The 19515-nt window shown below is 35.5% G+C and overlaps 2 protein-coding genes and 1 long non-coding RNA gene across 8 annotated transcripts in view; all 3 read left to right on the top strand.

Moving 5' to 3' along the window:
- Window positions 1–10456, top strand: part of LOC102622641 (KH domain-containing protein At1g09660/At1g09670) — a 95879-nt gene extending 85423 nt beyond the window's left edge. The window contains exon 5 of the mRNA XM_052441884.1: window positions 10051–10456. Coding sequence (XP_052297844.1) covers window positions 10051–10209 — 159 coding nt within the window. The 3' untranslated portion in view covers window positions 10210–10456. The remainder of the gene's footprint in view (window positions 1–10050) is intronic.
- LOC102623703 (protein ANTHESIS POMOTING FACTOR 1-like) lies at window positions 42–7989 on the top strand. 6 transcript variants are annotated; one of them, XR_008054900.1, is made up of 9 exons: window positions 42–182; window positions 289–380; window positions 491–591; window positions 725–938; window positions 1166–1264; window positions 1379–1485; window positions 6796–6845; window positions 7101–7340; window positions 7486–7989. XR_008054900.1 is itself a non-coding variant. In XM_052441879.1 (8 exons), exons 3-8 carry the CDS (start codon window positions 552–554, stop codon window positions 7243–7245), a joined length of 516 nt encoding a protein of 171 aa, XP_052297839.1. In that variant the 5' UTR covers window positions 43–182; window positions 289–380; window positions 491–551; the 3' UTR covers window positions 7246–7989. The 6 variants fall into 6 exon arrangements, 4 of the variants coding, with proteins under 4 accessions (XP_052297839.1, XP_052297837.1, XP_052297836.1 ...); XM_052441879.1 differs by having other exon boundaries at window positions 43–182; window positions 864–938; window positions 7101–7989; XM_052441877.1 differs by having other exon boundaries at window positions 46–182; window positions 754–938; window positions 7101–7989.
- A 6857-nt stretch (window positions 10457–17313) lies between the features above and the next one.
- LOC127902690 (uncharacterized) lies at window positions 17314–19264 on the top strand. The gene is made up of 3 exons (XR_008055129.1): window positions 17314–17466; window positions 17576–17699; window positions 18603–19264. It is a non-coding gene; the product is annotated as an uncharacterized LOC127902690 (long non-coding RNA).
- The last annotated feature ends 251 nt before the right edge of the window (window positions 19265–19515 follow it).

Below are 19515 nucleotides of genomic sequence, written 5' to 3'. Positions count from 1 at the left end.
GTAGTCATTGTATGGGTTTAGGCACCCATTCGGGACGAATAGAAAACTACCGTCCTTATTTGAGAAATAATGCTATTTGATACAGAAGTATAAATAAATTCTCAACTTCCTCCCGTTTCCGTGAAAATTTTGTTTTCAGTGCAGTGGAATTGAATTAATCTGAAGGAAAAAAAAAATTGTTGGTTTGTGGAAATTTTACTTGAAACGTTGTCGTTTTTGGCATAATTGCTGTGATATACTTATTTGCTTTGTGTTTTTATTTATTTTTTTTTTATTTCTGGGTTTTAGGGTCACAATCGGAGAGAGAAGACAATGTCTCGTTGGAACTCTTTGAAGAAATTCTTCAGAGCATGGAAGTGGGCATTTCTTTTAGAGATTATGTAAGAGAAGCTTCTAATAAGTTTCTATTCGAGGAACATACTCGATTTGGGTTTTAAATGTATCTGTTTGTTAATTCAGTGTCGTTTTGCAATGATTTGTGTTTCAACAGAATGGGAGAATTAGTTCCATGAATCTTCATAAATCGTCGAGTTATTTGGTGACGGCTAGTGATGATGAATCTATACGGCCGTACGATGTCTCTGCTGCCACGTAAGTTGATCCTCTGTTTCTTAGGATTTTATGTTGTCTCTTGAGAAGTGCTTTTAACTAAGAAATGGCTTTTGAATAAGTATAAGAAGCTGGTTTCTGGTTTCAATTTTGCAATGTTTGTTTGAAATTGCAGAAATAATAAAGTGTCTTTTGAAATCAAAGGAACCCTTGAATTGTTTTTCTGGGGAAGTGCTCGATATCTGCTTTCATGGATAGAACTTTTTGGATTACGAAACCACTTGTAGTGCTGTTTGATACCTTCATTTATTCAGAATCTCTACGGTTTCTTTCCTTGCACGATAACAAGTACTTGCGTTACTACAAAGGTCACCAACTCACCATGACAGGTTTGTAATTCACTGATTCTTGTAAATATTTTGTAATTATTATCATATGTATATATGTTTTATTGCTTCTAGGGTTGTTTAGCCTGTGCTCCTCCAAAGATTGCTTTATCTCTGGTTCTCTTGATCAAACTGTTCTGCTCTGGGATCAACGGGCTGAGAAATGCTAGGTGGATATCATGCCATCCACCATTTTCAATTGTATTTATGATCTCTGTTGGCAAATACAGGTCTTTTGCATGTTCAAGGAAGGCCTGCTACAACATATGATGATCAAGGGCCTGTCTTTGCAGTTGCCTTTGGAGGATACATAAGAATGTTTGATGCTCGTAAGTAGGAGAAGGTTAAAATTAACATTTAAGAATATCTTGGAAGTTTATATATCGTACTTTTATCATGCACTAATTTGGTTAAATTTGGATACATCTTCTGTGATGGTGGAGATGTATCAGATTCTGATGCTGTAAAGTTCAGCAATGATGGGAGACTTATGCTTCCGACCTCTATGGAAGGACATATTCGTGTGCTTGACTCATTCCAAGGCACACTTGTGAGTTTACTTTTTCTTTCTTCATCTCCCAAATGTAACATATCGTACATATATACCCCTCTATACACTGGAATCTCTGTTAATGAGCTTCTGTTTACTCTTGTTTTTATTTAGGGTAATTTTTAGAGACCTCCCCTGAGATTTGGTGTATTAACACCTAGATGGAATGTATCTATGTAATTACATATATCTCCCCTACCGTTAGTTACTAATTAAGTTGACCGTTAGTAAACATTTAAAATTACTAAAATATCCTTCCTGCTGAAATAATAAATTATTATATATAACTTCGGGAATTCCGTTGGTATTGAGAATTCCATTGAACACACTTTAATGGTGATGTTAGCAGTTGTTGAGTGGCTTCGACGATGGCCAAAGGGGCGGTGGGGGTGTGGGGGTTGTGATGAGACAAAAGCCTACTTGGGTTAGTGTGCGTTGGTGGACGCAGTTGATTCAAAGGCTGTCGTGAATGGGGTTGGTCGCCGGTGTTAGGAGAGGACTCCAGCAGTGGCAAAGCACCACCACCCAGAAGAGCCATTTGGCCGCCCGAAGCCTTGTCCTTGTTGTAAATAATAGCAGCCTCGAGACTCCTTGCTGGGTTAATTCCAGTGCGAGTGATTGGGATTGTGGCCAAGTGTACCATGAACACAGCAAATCCAATGGGGAGTGGTGCCAAAACCTTCAGAAATTAATTCCAACACAAAAACATCAGAAAAAAAAAATAAAAAAAGAATAACTATGCACTTGTTGTTAGGAAATTGGTGGGTGAAGCAGACACGCAGCTAAAATAAAATTGGAAGAAAATAAAGAACAAGCACACTAGAGGACACCAGAAATTACGTGGTTCGGCTTTTAGCCTACATCCACGGGCGAAGACAGAAGGAAATATTTTACTAGTGAAAAGGAGTTACAAGTATTGTAGTATTTTAGCTCACTTCCCAAAATCCCAATACACCCAAACTCTCTCAATCACTGTAACAAGAGCTTATAAATTCAAGCTCTCTAAACTCTCTCTCAACTGCCAAATTGTTCTCTCAAATGGAATGCATAAGCTCTTTAAAGTGGGAGAATGTCAAAATTGGTTGCATCTATAAGTGTTTGGCATGGCTGCATCTAGAAGTGTTTGGCATGGCTGCATCTAGAAGTGTTTGGCATGGCTGCATCTAGAAGCTTTGACAAGAATGGTCAGCTTGCAACAAGTTTGAAGATTGAATTTGATGCACACGGTTTTGATGAAGAATTTGGTGAACACGGCTTTGATTTTCTTGGCCACTAGTTTGCTATAAATAGAAGTGCAGATGAAGAGTTTATGCATTCCATTTGAGAGAGCAATCTAGCAGTTGAGAGAAAGTTTAGAGAGCTTGCATTTATAAGCTCTTGTTACAGTGATTGAGAGAGCTATTGGTTGTATTTTTGGAGTCGGGAACTGTTCACGTAAGGGGTACTATTCACGTATACGGCACTGTATACGTATACGATACTATTCACGTATACGGTACTATTCACGTATACTGTTTTGTTCACATATACGGTACTGTTCACGTATATGGTACTATTCACGTATACGGTACTATTCATGTGAAACGGTGGAAGCGATCCAAGAATTTGGCGGTGCAAAGCAGGGAATAGTGGTGTGAGTAAAGCAACTGTGTGGTTTTGTACATGTCTAGGAAAGTTCTGTCACAAAGGCGATAAGAGCTTAAGGAGTCTGGGTTTTAAGTGAGACCATTGTGACCCCTCCAGTCTTTCCTGGGAACTTTCCTAGTGTGCATTCTCACACATACTCACAACTATTCAAGGTGGTATACTAGCTTGTGTGCAGTATTTATCAACAAAATGGCGGCAAAGTATGAAATTGAGAAATTTAACGGAAATAATTTTTCGTTGTGGAAAATAAAGATGAAAGCTGTATTGAGGAAAAATAATTGCTTGGCAGCAATTGGAGAAAGGCCCATGGAGATAACTGATGACAAGTGGAACGAGGTAGACGGCAACGCCATTTCTGATCTACACTTGGCACTTGCAGACGGAGTATTATTTAGTGTGGCAGAGAAAAATACAGCGAAGAAAATATGGGATACTCTTACAAAATTGTACGAGACCAAGTCACTACACAACAAAATCTTCTTGAAGAGAAAATTTTATACTCTTCGAATGGCGGAATCTACAATGGTGACCGACCACATCAATACCTTGAAGACTCTATTTTCACAACTCACAACGTTGGGTCATAATATAGAGGAAAATGAACGTGCAGAGGTTCTACTTCAAAGTCTACCAAATTCGTATGATCAACTCATCATCAACCTGACGAACAACAATCCAGTGGACAGTCTAGTTTTCGACGATGTTGCAGCCTCCGTATTAAATGAGGAGAGCAGGCGGAAAAATAAGGAAAATAGACAAACAAGTTCGCAGCAAGCAGAAGCGCTATCGGTGACGAGAGGGAGATCAACGGAACGTGGCCCCAGTGGGAGTCAAAATCATGGTAGATCAAAATTCAGAAGTAAGAAGAATGTTAAATGCTACAACTGTGGCAAGAAAGGGCACGTCAAGACAGAGTGTTAGAGTAACCAGAAGAGAAGAGAGGGCAAAGAACCTGAGTCATCAAATGCTCAGGGGTGTGTAGCAAGTACCTCGGATGATGACGAAATTCTCTACAGTGAGGCAACAACTGTTTCAAAAGGCAGAAAACGATTTTCTGATGTCTGGCTTATAGACTCAAGAGCTACCTGTCACATGACCTCTAGGAGAGAATGGTTCCACACATATGAACCTATCTCAGGAGGATCTGTATATATGGGTAACGATCATGCCTTGGAGATCGTTGGTATTGGTACTATCAAAATAAAAATGTTTGATGGTACAATTAGCACAATTGGAGAGGTACGACATGTCAACGGTTTGAAGAAAAATCTATTGTCTTTGGGACAAATAGACAATCATGGGTGCAAAACTCATGTGGAGAATGAAATTATGAAGATCGTGAAAGGAGCGCTTGTATTGATGAAGGCAGAAAAGATCGGTGCTAATCTATTCATGCTTAAAGGAGAAACACTACATGAGGCTGATGCGTGTGTCGCATCAAATGGAGAAGAGTCAACGATGATGTGGCATCTCAAACTTGGCCACATGTCAGAACAAGGTTTGAAGATTCTCTCTGAGAGAAAATTGCTTTCGGGGCTCAAATCGGTAAGTTTACCATTTTGCGAGCATTGTGTTACAAGTAAGCAGCATAGATTAAAATTCAGTAGATCTATTGCTAGAAGTAAATGCATTCTAGACAGTATGCAACGTTGATCTCTGTGACATACTCCGAGTGCCACGCCGGCGGTCGTCTCTCACGAGTTGACCGACGAACTTCTGGAGCCTCAGACTCGACTGGTTCTTGTTCCGTTGATCTTCCTCTCGTCACCGATAGCGCTTCTGCTTGCTGCGAACTTGCTTGTCTGTTTTTCTTATTTTTCCGCCTGCTCTCCTCATTTAATACGGAGGCTGCAACATCGTCGAAAACTAGACTGTCCACTGGATTGTTGTTCGTCAGGTTGATGATGAGTTGATCATACGAATCTGGTAGACTTTGAAGTAGAACCTCTGCACGTTCATTTTCCTCTATATTGGAAGAAAATAAAGAACAAGCACACTAGAGGACACCAGAAATTACGTGGTTCGGCTTTTAGCCTACATCCACGGGCGAAGACAAAAGGAAATATTTTACTAGTGAAAAGGAGTTACAAGTATTGTAGTATTTTAGCTCACTTCCCAAAACCCCAATACACCCAAACTCTCTAAATCACTATAACAAGAGCTTATAAATTCAAGCTCTCTAAACTCTCTCTCAACTGCCAAATTGCTCTCTTAATGGAATGCATAAACTCTTCATCTGCACTTCTATTTATAGCAAACTAGTGGCCAAGAAAATCAAAGCCGTGTTCACCAAATTCTTCATCAAAACCGTGTGCATCAAATTCAATCTTCAAACTTGTTGCAAGCTGACCATTCTTGTCAAAGCTTCTAGATGCAGCCATGCCAAACACTTCTAGATGCAGCCATGCCAAACACTTCTAGATGCAACCAACTTTGACACTTGTGACATACCAAATACCATTCATTTACACGTGAAGCCAATAATTCAATCTCAAAAAGTTATTATAAATTAAAAAAAATGAATTAAAATGAAGAAAGAAAAGGAAGAAAGAAGCAAACTGGATTCTTCACGAAGTTTCCCAACAAGAAGAAAAAGGCACCGTCCTTGTAGGCCAATAAAATGTGTTTTTCCTATTAGTCAAATACAATAAAGCTCATATCACAGCCACATCTGCTCAGGCCTCTGTAATCTCAAAATCTAAGGCAACAAAGCTTATTGTATTAGCTGACGAATCTTCTCAGTGAAGGGAAAACGCAAAGCAAAAGAGACACTTCAAAAAGCCGTGTACTTGGGTTACTGTGTGTTGGTGGACGCAGTTGATTCAAAGGCTGCCGTGAATGCGGTTGGTTGTTGGTGTGAGGAGAGGACTCTGGCAGTGGCGCACCACCACCAGCCGCCGGTGGAGCCATGACCGACTGGTCAAGTTTGGGCCGACAACGGGCAAGTGTGTCAAAATTTTAATGATTTGGTAAAAGCAAATATTTTTAATTTTAAATATATTTTTACACATTTACCCTTTTATCTGACGCTATACGTATTTTTATATTAACTGTATGGGAGGTATATGTAATTACATGAATACATTTTATCTAAGTGTTAATACAGCAAATCTCAGGGGAGGTCCCTAAAAATTACCCTTTTTATTTATCCACTTATGATGCCAAGCCAGTTTCTCACAATTCCACATTGGAGGCATCTTTCAGCCCGGTAGAGTTTCTCCTTTCAGTTCTTAGGGCACAGTGACTTGTGGATATTTTGTTAATATTTGCTTTCGGCTGTTTTGATATTTTATATTAAAGTTCTTGCACTTGTGCTGTATATAATTCTCAAATTTGTTACCACCTTGTTAACAGAAACATAGCAATTAGAAGAAAAGCATTCAGCATCAAGCTTGTTCCCACAGAATTCTTTGCAATAAATTCAATTTCTCTTCTTCATTGACTTGGTTTAAAACCCACTCCCATCCATGCAATTCCAAATGCGTACGTATTTTCATCTGGTTGTGCTTGTTAATCAAAATAAATCAATGAAATGCTCAAATAGCAAGTGCACCCACACATGTGGAAGCAGCCTAGTGTGGCCAAGCACGTCTTATTAGTTTTATGTGATACAATTGGTTTGTTGCACTCTTTATGCTAATTTTACTTTCTTGGTTTTGGAAGGTTCTGATGATGGTAGTGGATATGCTTGGAGCGTATGGAGCGGGAAAGGGGTATGATAAGCAAAATTCCTTGATTCTAATGCCTTTTGAATGCTTAGAATTCAAAGGGATGTTATTTCCCCTACATTGACCCAGTCAGCATTCATTGTCTTCTAGGCAAACTAACAATGCTCTTGAATCTACATTTGGGCATTCACCTTAAGCACCAGTTTGCATAATGAGTTCTGTATCCAAAGACTATATTCTTTTGATGTTGGTATTGTTATTATATAAACATGGTTTGGTTTTGTTTATTTTTCTTGTCAGGGTTGTTAGTTGGATGAGTTTTCATACAGAGCCTCCTGTCATAAAATGGGCCCCTGGAAGTCTCATGTTTGTTACGGGGTCATCTGAGCTATCATTTTGGAATCCTAATGTGTCTATACTGGGAGCTTACGTTGGGAGGAAGTAACGTTTCTAACATTCAGCACCCTCAGGTGTCTGAATATTGATGTCTATCTATTGCCGGGAGGGGAACTTGTTTGTATAAGAAGTTGCACTGATTATGTAAGGAGCTGTTCAATTTCCTATAGTAGTATGTATATGCGTCTAACTTACCTGCTAGTAATCTTTCCTAACAAGTTCTGAAGAAACAACAGTAGATCTGGTATCAATACTTTATTCAGAAGAGCATTTCTTCTTACATGCACAGCTAGGGGTACATGAATTGAGCTACTGAGATGTTACACTCTATTGAAGCTCTTCCTGACCAACCTGGCAAAGGCTCCTTGCAGCTTTTCCTCTTCATGGTTCTTTGGCTGGCAACAGCGTGAGCAAATTACCTGGACTATGAGGCCTTGTGTGGCGGGGTGGGCACTGCCTAGGCAGTTTTTTGAAAATACTAGGAACTTTATTTGTCATTGACATTTGTAGCACGGTTAGTTATTACCTGGATTCCGTTGTATATATTACATGGTATACCTAATCAGACAAACAACAGGTTGCAATCCAAGTTTTGTTGATCATGAAGGGTTTGAGCACGGTAGTCCATTTAGGTCATTGGGTCAGCCGAGTGGAAGACGAATGGATTTGGAGGGTTCATCTACAACGCAAACTGAGCTAATAATGCATGTTCATGGTTTTATACTTGCCACGTATTTTTATCCTGTAATTGTGAGATTGATGCCAGAAAATTCTATATTGCAATTTCTTGGAATTCTGACTGTATGCTTTTCTTCTAATTGCTATGTTTCTTTTAAATGAGGGGATGACCATCTTTTAGTGTAACAAAGGTTAGAATCATATGGTATACCTAAAGTAAATTGTCACACATAGATCGATATACTCATTCTCTAATCAACTGAGAGTATCTTCTAGTTCAGCTATTTCTTTTTTGGGTATAAAAGAGAAATGTTCTTTGAACTTGCCTCGTCTGTCTAGCTGTCAGCTGAAGATAAATTACATCCATGTTTAAGATTTAAGTTATTATTGCTCATAGCTGAATGCTATTTTTTAAATGACTAAGCTTTCTGCTTTGGATCTTGCACATCACTTTTTAGAGGGCTCTTGATTGTTTCATCGAGTTTGAGCATCATGTGCTGTTTTGGATTTGATGATAAAGTTTTCAAGCATAAAAGAAAGGATTCCTTATATCATTCTGAAGAGAGGAATCCTTATATCATTAGATGCCTTGATTCAGGAAAATGGGCATATTCAAAAAATGGCCCCTTGTCAAACTCCTCCTTCAATGGGCGGGCTAGGTGTTCCCGGAATTCCAACCACACCTGTTGTGAAGAGAGTTATTAGACTTGATGTTACCGTAGATAAATATCCAAATGTAAGTTAAAACTTTGCTTTCCAATTTAAAAGGTAGTTATATTGATATATTTAAATTCCTTATAATAATAGTTTCTAACTTAAAACACAGCAGTTTAATTTTGTTGGCCGGATTTTGGGACCGCATGGGAACTCCCTCAAAAAGAGTTGAAGCCATGACAGAATGGAGGGTGTTCATTAGAGGACGGGGTTCAGTCAAGGATTCTTTAAAGGCCTGATCTATCATAATGTGGTGAAGCTGTGCATTTTGGAATAAGTTGCTGATTCAATCTAATCAAGCTGAAGTGGATTTGAACACTTAAAGCATGAGAATGTGAAATTTTAATAGCTAAAGCTGCTTTTGCCTTGTGAATCTTATGCATTTGATGTTTTAGATTGGAGTTCTTTTACTTGCAACTAAATTGTAGGATTTATAGATGAAGTAAAGTATTTCCTCTTATTTTTACTATGGTCCTTCCCATCTGAACCTTGCTAAAGGAGGACCATGTTAACTTGTAGGACATGCTCAATTTTATCCGCTGCCAATATGCATCTCTGGTTAAAAAAAAAATGTAATTCAGATTTTTTGGTATGTTTGTTTGATTAGGGAATCTGCAATTCGGGTTATTTGATTAGCACTGTAATTATCCTGGTTTTATGTAACAATCTATCAGATGCTTTAATTTGTAGTTTAGTACTGATATTTGTCATGGTATGACTAGATTTGCTTATGATCATGCATGATGTAGTTCTATGATATTCAATGGAGGATTGTGACATTTTGCTGATTGATTAACTGGAGAAAGATGTACTGAGCATGAAATTACACACATATAAATTATGTTGCTTTGGAATAATGATTTCCAGATGAACTATAGCTTTTTTTTTTTTTTTTGGGTCCCTCATAATTCTTTTTCGTGGAGACAGCTGGTGTGATTATGGTGGTTTTCCTTCGTTGTGGTAGGAGTAGCTAGATATTTTGAGTAGTTTTGTTTTACATTGATGGCATATGTACTGGAAATGAATTTATATTATTACTAGTTTATCTATTAAGTGGAAATCAAGACTCATTTCATGTTCTTTGTGTTCTACAAATGGGAGAGTGCGTCTTGCATTAGCAAACCATTACTTCGTATTTCCTAATGTTCGATGTTGCCTTACATTATTATACCATCTTGGTTTCTCTTGATAATTCTTTAACTTTTGGTTCTTTAGGAAGAAAAAATTAAAGATAAACCTGGATATGAGCATCTTAATGAGCCACTGCACGTCTTAGGGGAGGCCGAATTTCCAGAGGATATAATAAATTCCCGCTTGGATCATGCTGTAGCGATACTAGAGAACCTTTTGAAGCCCGTGGTATGAACAAAAAAACTCTTGTATTTTCTCTGAACTTTGTCGATGTTCTTTCCTTCAGCATCTCTCCTAATTCCCGCTTGTTCAAACTAATCTCTGTATGCAGGATGAATCCTTGGATCATTACAAGAAGCAACAACCGCGTGAATTTGCTACGCTGAATGGTACTCTAAGAGAAGAAAGTGCATGCATGAGTCCGAGTATGAGTCCTAGCATGTGGCCCTTCAACAGTGCTGGAATGAAACGCGCCAAGACCGGAAGATAATCTGTTATACATATAAATGATGGGATGAACCACCGTTGAACCACTGGGTCACTGCAGCTGATGGATTGCTGTCCTGACAGACTTCGTTGGTTTTGTTCTTGAGAACCCTGGGGAGGGACTTGATTCAAGAACAGTTGGTTATTTCAGTTTATTGACCATATTCTCTGGTTATATGTAGCCTTAGTGAATCAGCTCTTGTATTTTTGTTGCACCATTCTATTTGTTATGACCTTTAATAGCTACACAAGTTATTTCGTGAAGAACTTTGATGAATCAGACTTGAAAGAAACAGACCAGATTAATCAACACAAGAATGCAATCACAAGAATCAGACTCAGAGCACAGTTTCAAGTACACAAATTGATGAAGGAAAAAACTGCTCTTTTATTGATCTTAACAATCGGATTACAGATTGATCAACAAAAAGAAATTACAAGGATCACAAAGAACCAAATTGCAAGCAAAATGAACATGAAATGAAGAAGATATCGATCTGATATCAGAGGCTAGTCACAAGTGCCTTTTATTCTGATATTTCTGGAAAGGGCATAACGAACTCTCAACGAATTCTGCCACATCAGCATAAATTTTGCAACAAGACCCCTCCCACTGAAGTCGATCTACATATGGCCCCAAGAATTATTCATATCTTGCATTTAAACCCAATACATCAGCAACTTATTTCCTCACGCTATTATTTTGTTATCCTTGTAAGCTGCCTCAAGATTATGATCCATACAATCGCATGCTAATAGATTTTACATATGATTAGTTGGTTTTGGCACGTATAAAATGCTGTTTAATCATTCAGAGGATTCATACATGTGTTTTCAGCATAAGAAGCAGATTTTGGAGTCACTCTTCGGACATTTCCTCCTACTCAGATTGAGAAGTATTTTAGGTGGAAGAAGCGCACGTTTCACGTGGTATGCTCATCCATTTATATTTTGACAGCTAAGCATTCATATGTTTTCAAATTGGCCAGTCATATAAATGCTAGTATGTTTTGGATTGTCCCAAGTAAGTTTTTCTCTCGGCTCTCTTTAGAAGTCTGTTACGACTTACGATCTCCAATCTTATATTTTTATTTTAAATTGTATTGTCCTAATGATTGTGATTAACTTATACGTGGACTTAGTAAATTGGTAGTTCGTTAATTATTTGTGTTAATTTAGGCTAATGGTGTCTAGTTTTACTCCTATTCTTTAGCTTTTAAGTTTTATTAGCAAACCAATATTGAAACTAGTATCAACCTCAATAATGAAAATTTGGAATATTATTTGGCAACTGATTAGTTGTATTGAGAGGTAGTTGCTCTCTTGAACTGCTAAAAATATATTTATGAAATTTTTGGTTTTCTCAAATTAACTCATTTATTACTTGTTCGTTATATTTTATTTGATTTATTGTTGTAAATAATTTGTGTCCGTAACATTTGGTATCAGAACTAAGCAATTAATAAGGAACAAATCCTAACGATGAAGTAATTGGCAGGAACAAGATCCTCTCCTGACCTGAGCATTATTGAGATTTAAATAATCTTTTGTCATTTGTCTTTTAGTGGTAGTGTATGAGTAATATTTAACTTTTTTTTACTTTTTTATTTATTAACACTCAATCAGTGATTGCGTTATGTGCTCAGGAAATAATCATATCAGAAGAGAATCATGATCTTAATTGGTAACCCCCAGCGCACAAACAGACAAAAAAAATAAAAATAAATTAATGCATCCTTGTGGAATATGAAAAGAGCCAAGGAGCATGCATGCATGCTTGATTTCGGAATACAAAACAAAATTTAATGCACCAATGAAAAAGTCAAGTATGCACACACGCAAAACCTTTGGCCTTGAAGTGGCCATTATGGTTGGACGGCGACGGAGTGTTACGATCCCTAATTCTATATTTTTATTTGTTTTAAACTGTATTCATCCTATTGGTCGTGATTAACGTGTACTTGGACTTAGTAAACTTGTGGTTGGTTAGTGAACCAATTATTTGTTTTAGTTTAAATTAATGGTGTCTAGTTTTTATTCATGTTCTTTATTTTTAAGTTTTATATGTGGACTAACTAGCATCAACTATAATAATAAAAACCCGGAATATTATTTATCAACTAGAGAGGTATTTGCCAATGGGCTTGTAGCCCATTGGTGTGCCCATGCCCTCATCAACTTTGAGGGCATGAATTCAAGTCCTAGCACAATGTTATCGTTGGAACTTGTTTTCCTATATAATGGGAGTTAACTGACTCCCAACATTGGGGTAGGAATAAGATCGATTTCCCTTTAATAATAGTGAAGACAAATCTCCTTACACTTTAGTGAGGATTGATATTTAGGTTGTGCTATAATAGAATTATTCAGATAAATTTTGATAAATTTCTGATTGTAAATATCAATATTGTAATATATAAGTGTATAAAAAAAACTAGAGAGGTATTTAATCCTTGAAATACGAAAAATATATTTATAAAAATTTAAATTTGTTCGAATTAATCTATTTATTATTTATTACTTTATTTTATTTAATTTGCTGTTGCGGACAAATTGTACCTGAAACCAAGTCACTGGCAATCCAAACAAGATGACAGGTGGCGTACTGGGTTGCAAAAACTACAGGAAATATTAAGACAACACAACGTAAATAATGGCTTAGACCGATTTCCACTCATTAAGCACCAATTTCATTTCATCCCCTTTTGATTGCAATGCATGAAAATGCACCAACTTCTAAGCATTAATTTGACCTGCATTTGAGATTTATTTGATCATGATTACAATATAATTATAGTCATTCATTGAACTTCTTTACCAACGAGCATATATGAAAAGGCCACGTATATTCTTAGTGGTGAAATGATCAAATGAGCAGTCTTGAGGATAAGAAAGAAGACTTTTGATGCATATGTGTTGTGGCGCATGTTTTCCATCTCAATAGAAATTCACTCTAACACAAAAGAAAATGCTGCATTTTACTTTGAAAAAATCTCCATCGTGATTCAAGAGCTAAGATTACCGAGACCATATACAGATGAAGAAGATGACAGGTGGCGTACTGGGTTGCAAAAACTACAGGAAATATTAAGACAACACAACGCTGGTAACATCCCAATTTTCCATATGAAACCGCGAGGAGATATTAATCAAATGTCTGCCACGAATAATCGGCTTTATTATGATTTATGAAGCACGAATAAGACAAAAAATGCCATCCTCATCGTACATTCCAACCAATGCAGCCTCAACAGATTAATCGTGGGAGCCGAATGCCCCCATTTAGTATTAAGGTTAGCTATAGCCCTAAATATTTGGTAGATAATAATAATTGTGGCTTAAAAATTAAGTTGATTTAATTTACTACATATATAATGAAAAATCTACAGTATTTTTACTTTTCTGTCAAAATTATTAAAATGTCAATTTTCATTTTATAATTATAGTTTATTTTCAGTTTTTAAAATTATAACACCTCAATACAAAGGGATGAGGTTCTCTTATGATCTAAATTTCTTAAATTCATACGTTGATTGGTGGTTAATACATAAAAAAAAAATTAAGAACTTAAATTCTATCCATACCTTACTACTACAATACGCATCTTAAAAATTCAAGAGAATTTAGATCAAGAGAAATCTTAATAATAGGTAATCTGTTAACGACTTCGCTTACATTTTCGACCATAAACTGCTGAAACATAAATTGCACTTAATACTGTCTTTCAAATCTGGGTAACAGCGAAATTAAATTACCATTTGAAATCCGGGTTATGACCATTGATTAATACCCAAGGGAAAAATTTAGTTTGAGCATGCCTATCTCTTCCAAATAGCTAATTCAAATTTTCTTCTCTTGTAGCAAAAAAAAGCAAAACTTTGTATTTATTTATTTATTCTAAATCCTTCTTCTTCGCATGTTGTTTGATATGCGGGTTAAACGGTTAAGAGTTGTCAAAATGATGTGGGTTGGTGGTTTTAGTTCAAAGGACTAGTGGGTCTAAGATGATTTCTTTATTCACATACCTTAGTATTTTTGGATATCTCATTGCAGCTCCTATCGGCATTGTGGGTGCAAATATCGGCACTGGTGGAGTCACGTAAAGACAAGCTGTGGCAGTTGTCCCCGTAAGTCTTAATCTTTTTTCTAAAAATATTTTCTAAAATTCAATAAATTTTTTTTTCCTAATAAAATTTTTAATTTACTCCACCGACTTTAAGTAATTTATCAGATTATATACTGAAAATTAAATTATCATCATTAAAATCATTTTAAATGAGTATGTTATATCCAAAATTATTTTAAAACATTTTAGGAAAATAAATTTTTTTTAAAGAAATTATATTTGCTGCTATTAGGCTTTAATTCTGAATGCGACACTACAAATATGTAAGGTAAAACTAAGCTCTTACTTGAAACACACTTAGTAAATATATGGTATTTTCTGATAGCCATAACCATTTATTATTAGGATCCCCCTAAGTTACATGCATGTAACTTACAACTCTCTCATATGAATAGTGAGTGAACCCACATTATTCACTATTTATATAAAAGAGTTATAAGTTACATACATGTAACTTAACATTAGCCTTATTGTTATGCATGTTTAGCTAAGTTTCTTACTAATTTTGGGGGTTGGGGCCTTGCTGTTGTCCAAGGGTCTGTTTCTGCACTCTCTTTGGTCTCAACAGCCAACGCTCTAATATTAATATTGGTCAAATACTGGTCAGCGGTCACATCATTTTGCACACTTAATGGATTTGCTTTGCTATTATCATTGTCGTGTTGCTCGTGTATCAATATCTCACATTGTTTATTTATGCTTGTCATCGGCTCTACCATGAAACATTAAAGCCTTTTTGCTCTGACATTTGCAACAGGTTCAAGCTAATAACTCTTCTTTAAATGTTTCACCTGCTAGTAACAATCATCACATGGTGCGTGCACTAATTTTGAACATAACGGCTGTGTCGAGTTATAGCTCTAGTGATAAGGAACAACAACAAAAGAAATGTAGTGGAGAAATTCCGTAAACATATATATTTAATTATATTATATTTGTGTTCAGGTGCACTAATTTAATCTAAAATTCTAAACTTTATTATAATTTGAAAAAGTTATTAAGACGTATAATTTCATAATATAATGTCATTATATTATTAAAATATTATACTTTAATAACTTTTCCGACTATTATGCTATCAAATCATAACTTTTCCAGACTTAAACAAATCTGTGATTCTAAATTGAAATATTTCTATTATGTTCGGATTTCTATATTTGGAATACCAATGATATATTTTTTCGTTAAATTTTATTTAAGGTAATAATTGTTGCGATATTTTCGTCAAATTTTATACTTGTTTGATAATAATAGTCATCGAATGCCACAGGGATTAGCGATACCCTCTTTTCTACAATCACAACAGTGTGTATGGCTGCTACACATCAGACGTATAAGCGAAAGCCTGCTACCAATATTTTGCTTCACCCAGAAGCACAAACAAGGCAAAAATACCATCCTCTGGTCATCATTCCAGCAAAAGATCAACGAGGCTCGTGTGATTAGCAGTCAAAGGGAAAACAACCTTTATATATGTATTTTTTATAATTATATATGATCAGATGAAATACAGTTGGGTTATTGCAATCAAAGGTCATATTATCCTAAAAGATTAATTTATGTGATCATTTTTTAAATCAAGAGTTGTCGGTATCCTTTTTCACAAAAAATAAAGAAAAATCATTACTTTTTGAAGTGTCAGCTTCCGGTCTAAAAATCTCGGGCTATTGAAGTGCAGGCCGTGTTTACAATATTGTAAACTATTTTTTTTTCATTGTTTTATAACATTGTAAACTATCCTTTTTACCGTTTTATAACGTTGTTATATGAAAGTCAGTTTACGATGTGGTAAATACTATCCCAACCTTTAATAAAATGCAAAATTTTTTAATTAGAAAATTTTGCTTTCTTTGAACTAATTCCACAATTATCCTAAGAACATGAACAGTATGGGAGAATTAATTCCATTCATATTCGTAAATCACTATTTAAAAATGATTTGTGCTTAAATATTCGGAGTTAAAAAACCACCGCGGTCCACTCTGATCAAATAAGGGCGGGACTAAATAACAATTTATTTAGAGTGATGATACAACTACAAACTCTTGTACAAACTGACGTAGTATTAATTCATTGGTTGAATGAAAATATAAAATAATAAAAATAAATCATGTGGGCTAAGTGATATTTAATTCAACCAATCTTATCATACCACATCAGTTTGTACAAAATAAATTTGTATAAGAGTGTACAAAATAAATTTGTACAAGAGTTTGTGGCTATATCATTACTCATTTGTTTAATATGCAAGATGTACTCTCACATATGAATACAACTAACACCAAATGCACTCCGAAGCTTTTGAATAATGAATAAGATTTTTTTTTTTTTTTGGGAAAGTGGATAAGAACTTAATTTTACAAGAATTAATACCAATGATTACTGTTGCCATTTGATAATAGCTAAATATACATATAATGCAACTCCGTAAACCTTCTATATATTTACTTCACTGATAAATGAATATTATATATTACAGGATACGTTTCATTTTGACGGCGAAATTTCTTATTCTTAGCCATGCGGCAACGCAACACTCACATCAACTCCGCTTGTTCTTCAAGCGACCTTTTATGTGCCCTCAGACTGAGCTCAAAGGCTTTGAGGTAAAGGGTGGTGTCCTCCTTTGCAGAACAAAACAGCAAGTGTGTAAGTCATATAACGGTTAAGGGTATCTTAGTCGTCATACAAGGTTAGGGACCTATTTGAGACGAACGAATGCAAAACTAATGTCCTTATTGGAAAAGATCTTGATATTTGATAAGTTAATCACATTTTAATTGGGACCGTACCACTTAAATTTCACCGCCGGGGCGCTGGGGGGCCCCTCTTCACGTGTAGCTACCGAGGGGACCTTGCCCGCTGAACTTGATGGGACCTCTTTAATCATTTTCTACATCTAACAAAAAAAAAAAAAAAAATCTACCTTGTGTTGCATCCGTATGATTGTGGATAGGCTTCATTTTCACTTTCTAAGGGGGACTACCTTGCTACCTTTCTAGGAAACCCTCCCCATTCGGCCGCACTTGAGCTTGACCAAACGTGTTCCGGAATCGGGATTAAATTGGGGTTCAATTGACCCTCATTTTTCCCGTATAAATACCCAATCCACGAGATAATTGAGATGTTCTTAAAGTAAGTGATTTTTTTTACTTTGTTATTGTTATTTTTTTCTCCAAGGTTTCAAGCTGAGTTTACATTTTACTTTTATTTATTTATTTATTTTTGTTCTAAAATCGATCAGGTTTGCTTGTCCCTGCCTTATTTGCCGTGAAAAAGAAAACCCAATCTAGGGTTTGGCGAGGTATATAAATGCAAATGCAAAGCTGCCACTGCATTCTGCATCATCAAGATCCAAGCCTTTCGGTGTATGGTCATTTTCTTTACCATTATTGACTCAAGCTGTATATTATTTTTGAGTATACATATGCAGTCCATTTCAAATTATTTTTGTTCTCCTAATTTAATTTGCGTGAAAAAAATTTGGTTAGGTCCATGCTGAAAATTTTGTTAAGCCTCGTATCGAAGAAATTTGTTTTCTGTTTTCTTTCTTTCCCTTATTAAAGCACTCTAAATGTGGAATAAAATTTCAATTTACCCCAATTTATCTACATTTATCAAATACCATTAAGCAGATAAAAAGTTAGCCATCAATGCGCTTCTATTTATTCTAATCTTTTGACTGATAAATAGAGGTAAATAGATGTTTTCAAAAATTTAAAGGGATAAATTGAAGATTTTTCATTCTAGAAACATGTAATTTTGAATATCGGTTTATTAGATTAATATCAAGAATAGATGGTTATGGATGATGGTAGAGGGGATATTTTGATTCCCATAAGAAAACATTTTTACTCTTTTTTTTTTAACCTTTAAGAAATTTTAATTTCCACGTAGGTCAAAATTAGAATTTGAAACAAGTGTTGTGGTTTTCTGATAATTATACAATAATCGTCAAAACTAACGGCAACAACAATATTTAACAAAAAGGGTGAGCCTTGAGAGTTATTGAAACAAGTCTGTGCATAATAAAATCTGATGAAACATTTGGGCGCAGATGAAAAATATCTCATACACATGTGTTAATAAAAATAAAAAAGTGCTCTCTCTCAAATTTTTAGAGGAGAATTGCATCAGGTAAAAGCAAATAATTAATTGATAGACAATTTGAGTGGAAATTAATAAAGGTATTTTTAAGTTTTATTTATTTTTTTTTCAAAGGAAATGGGATATATAGAAGATGGTTAATCATGCATTTTAATGATTTGCAGTGGGCGAAATTTCTTCTACTCGATGTCATATCCCAATATTTTTGGATATCTCATTCCGGCTCTCATCGGCATTGTGGGTGCAAATGCGCAAGCCAGCCAAGCTAAGCCCTTGCTTGAAACATACTCAATAAATATATGGTCTTTTCTCATTGCCACAGCCATATATTGTTATGCATATTCAGTGGACCACAAGTCTCGACTTCGTCGAGAAAATTCTTCCCAGTTCTGGTGCCTTGTTGCTGTTGTCTCAGGATCTACTTCTGCAATCTCTTTGATCTCCACCTTTTTTCCACATTCTAATACTAGCCATATCATTTTGTGCGCTGCGTGGATTGGCACTGTCATTATTGTTGTGTATCAATACAGGACATTGTTTTCAGAAGCTTGTCGTCAGCTCTACAGCGAAACCTTGAAGCCATTGTGCATTGACATTTGCAATAGGTTTCAAGCTAATAATACTTCCTCGACAGGGCAGCAACAATCAGTACTACCAATCTAGAAGGAACTAATCTTTTTCAAATTAAATGTTTCACCTTAGACAATAACAAGCAATCATCACATGTAACGTTGTAATTTTAAGTAAGTAACGGAGGAAATTCCACAAAATATGTTAGTTTCATCTTTCTATGTTTGAAATAGTAATAATTGATGTGATAATAGTCAAACTCATATCTTCACTCTTTTTGGCCCCTCATATGCATTCTTTTAGTATACAAGTAAATGCTTTGTTCAATATTATTCAAAGACTTTTTCTAACATAATTTAACCTTTACCCTTAATTTGATTGAGCATTATCAGAGGAAAAATTCTAAAATATCTTTAGATACTATGTCCATCATACAACAAACACATGATTTTCTAATATGTGTGCAATTAATTTGAAGAATCAACATGTAAAAAAATTCAATGATAC

The sequence above is a fragment of the Citrus sinensis genome, chromosome 5 (genome assembly GCF_022201045.2).
Source record: "Citrus sinensis cultivar Valencia sweet orange chromosome 5, DVS_A1.0, whole genome shotgun sequence".
In the NCBI taxonomy this organism is placed as follows: Eukaryota; Viridiplantae; Streptophyta; class Magnoliopsida; order Sapindales; family Rutaceae; genus Citrus; species Citrus sinensis.
This window is presented reverse-complemented; position numbering and strand designations above follow the sequence as displayed.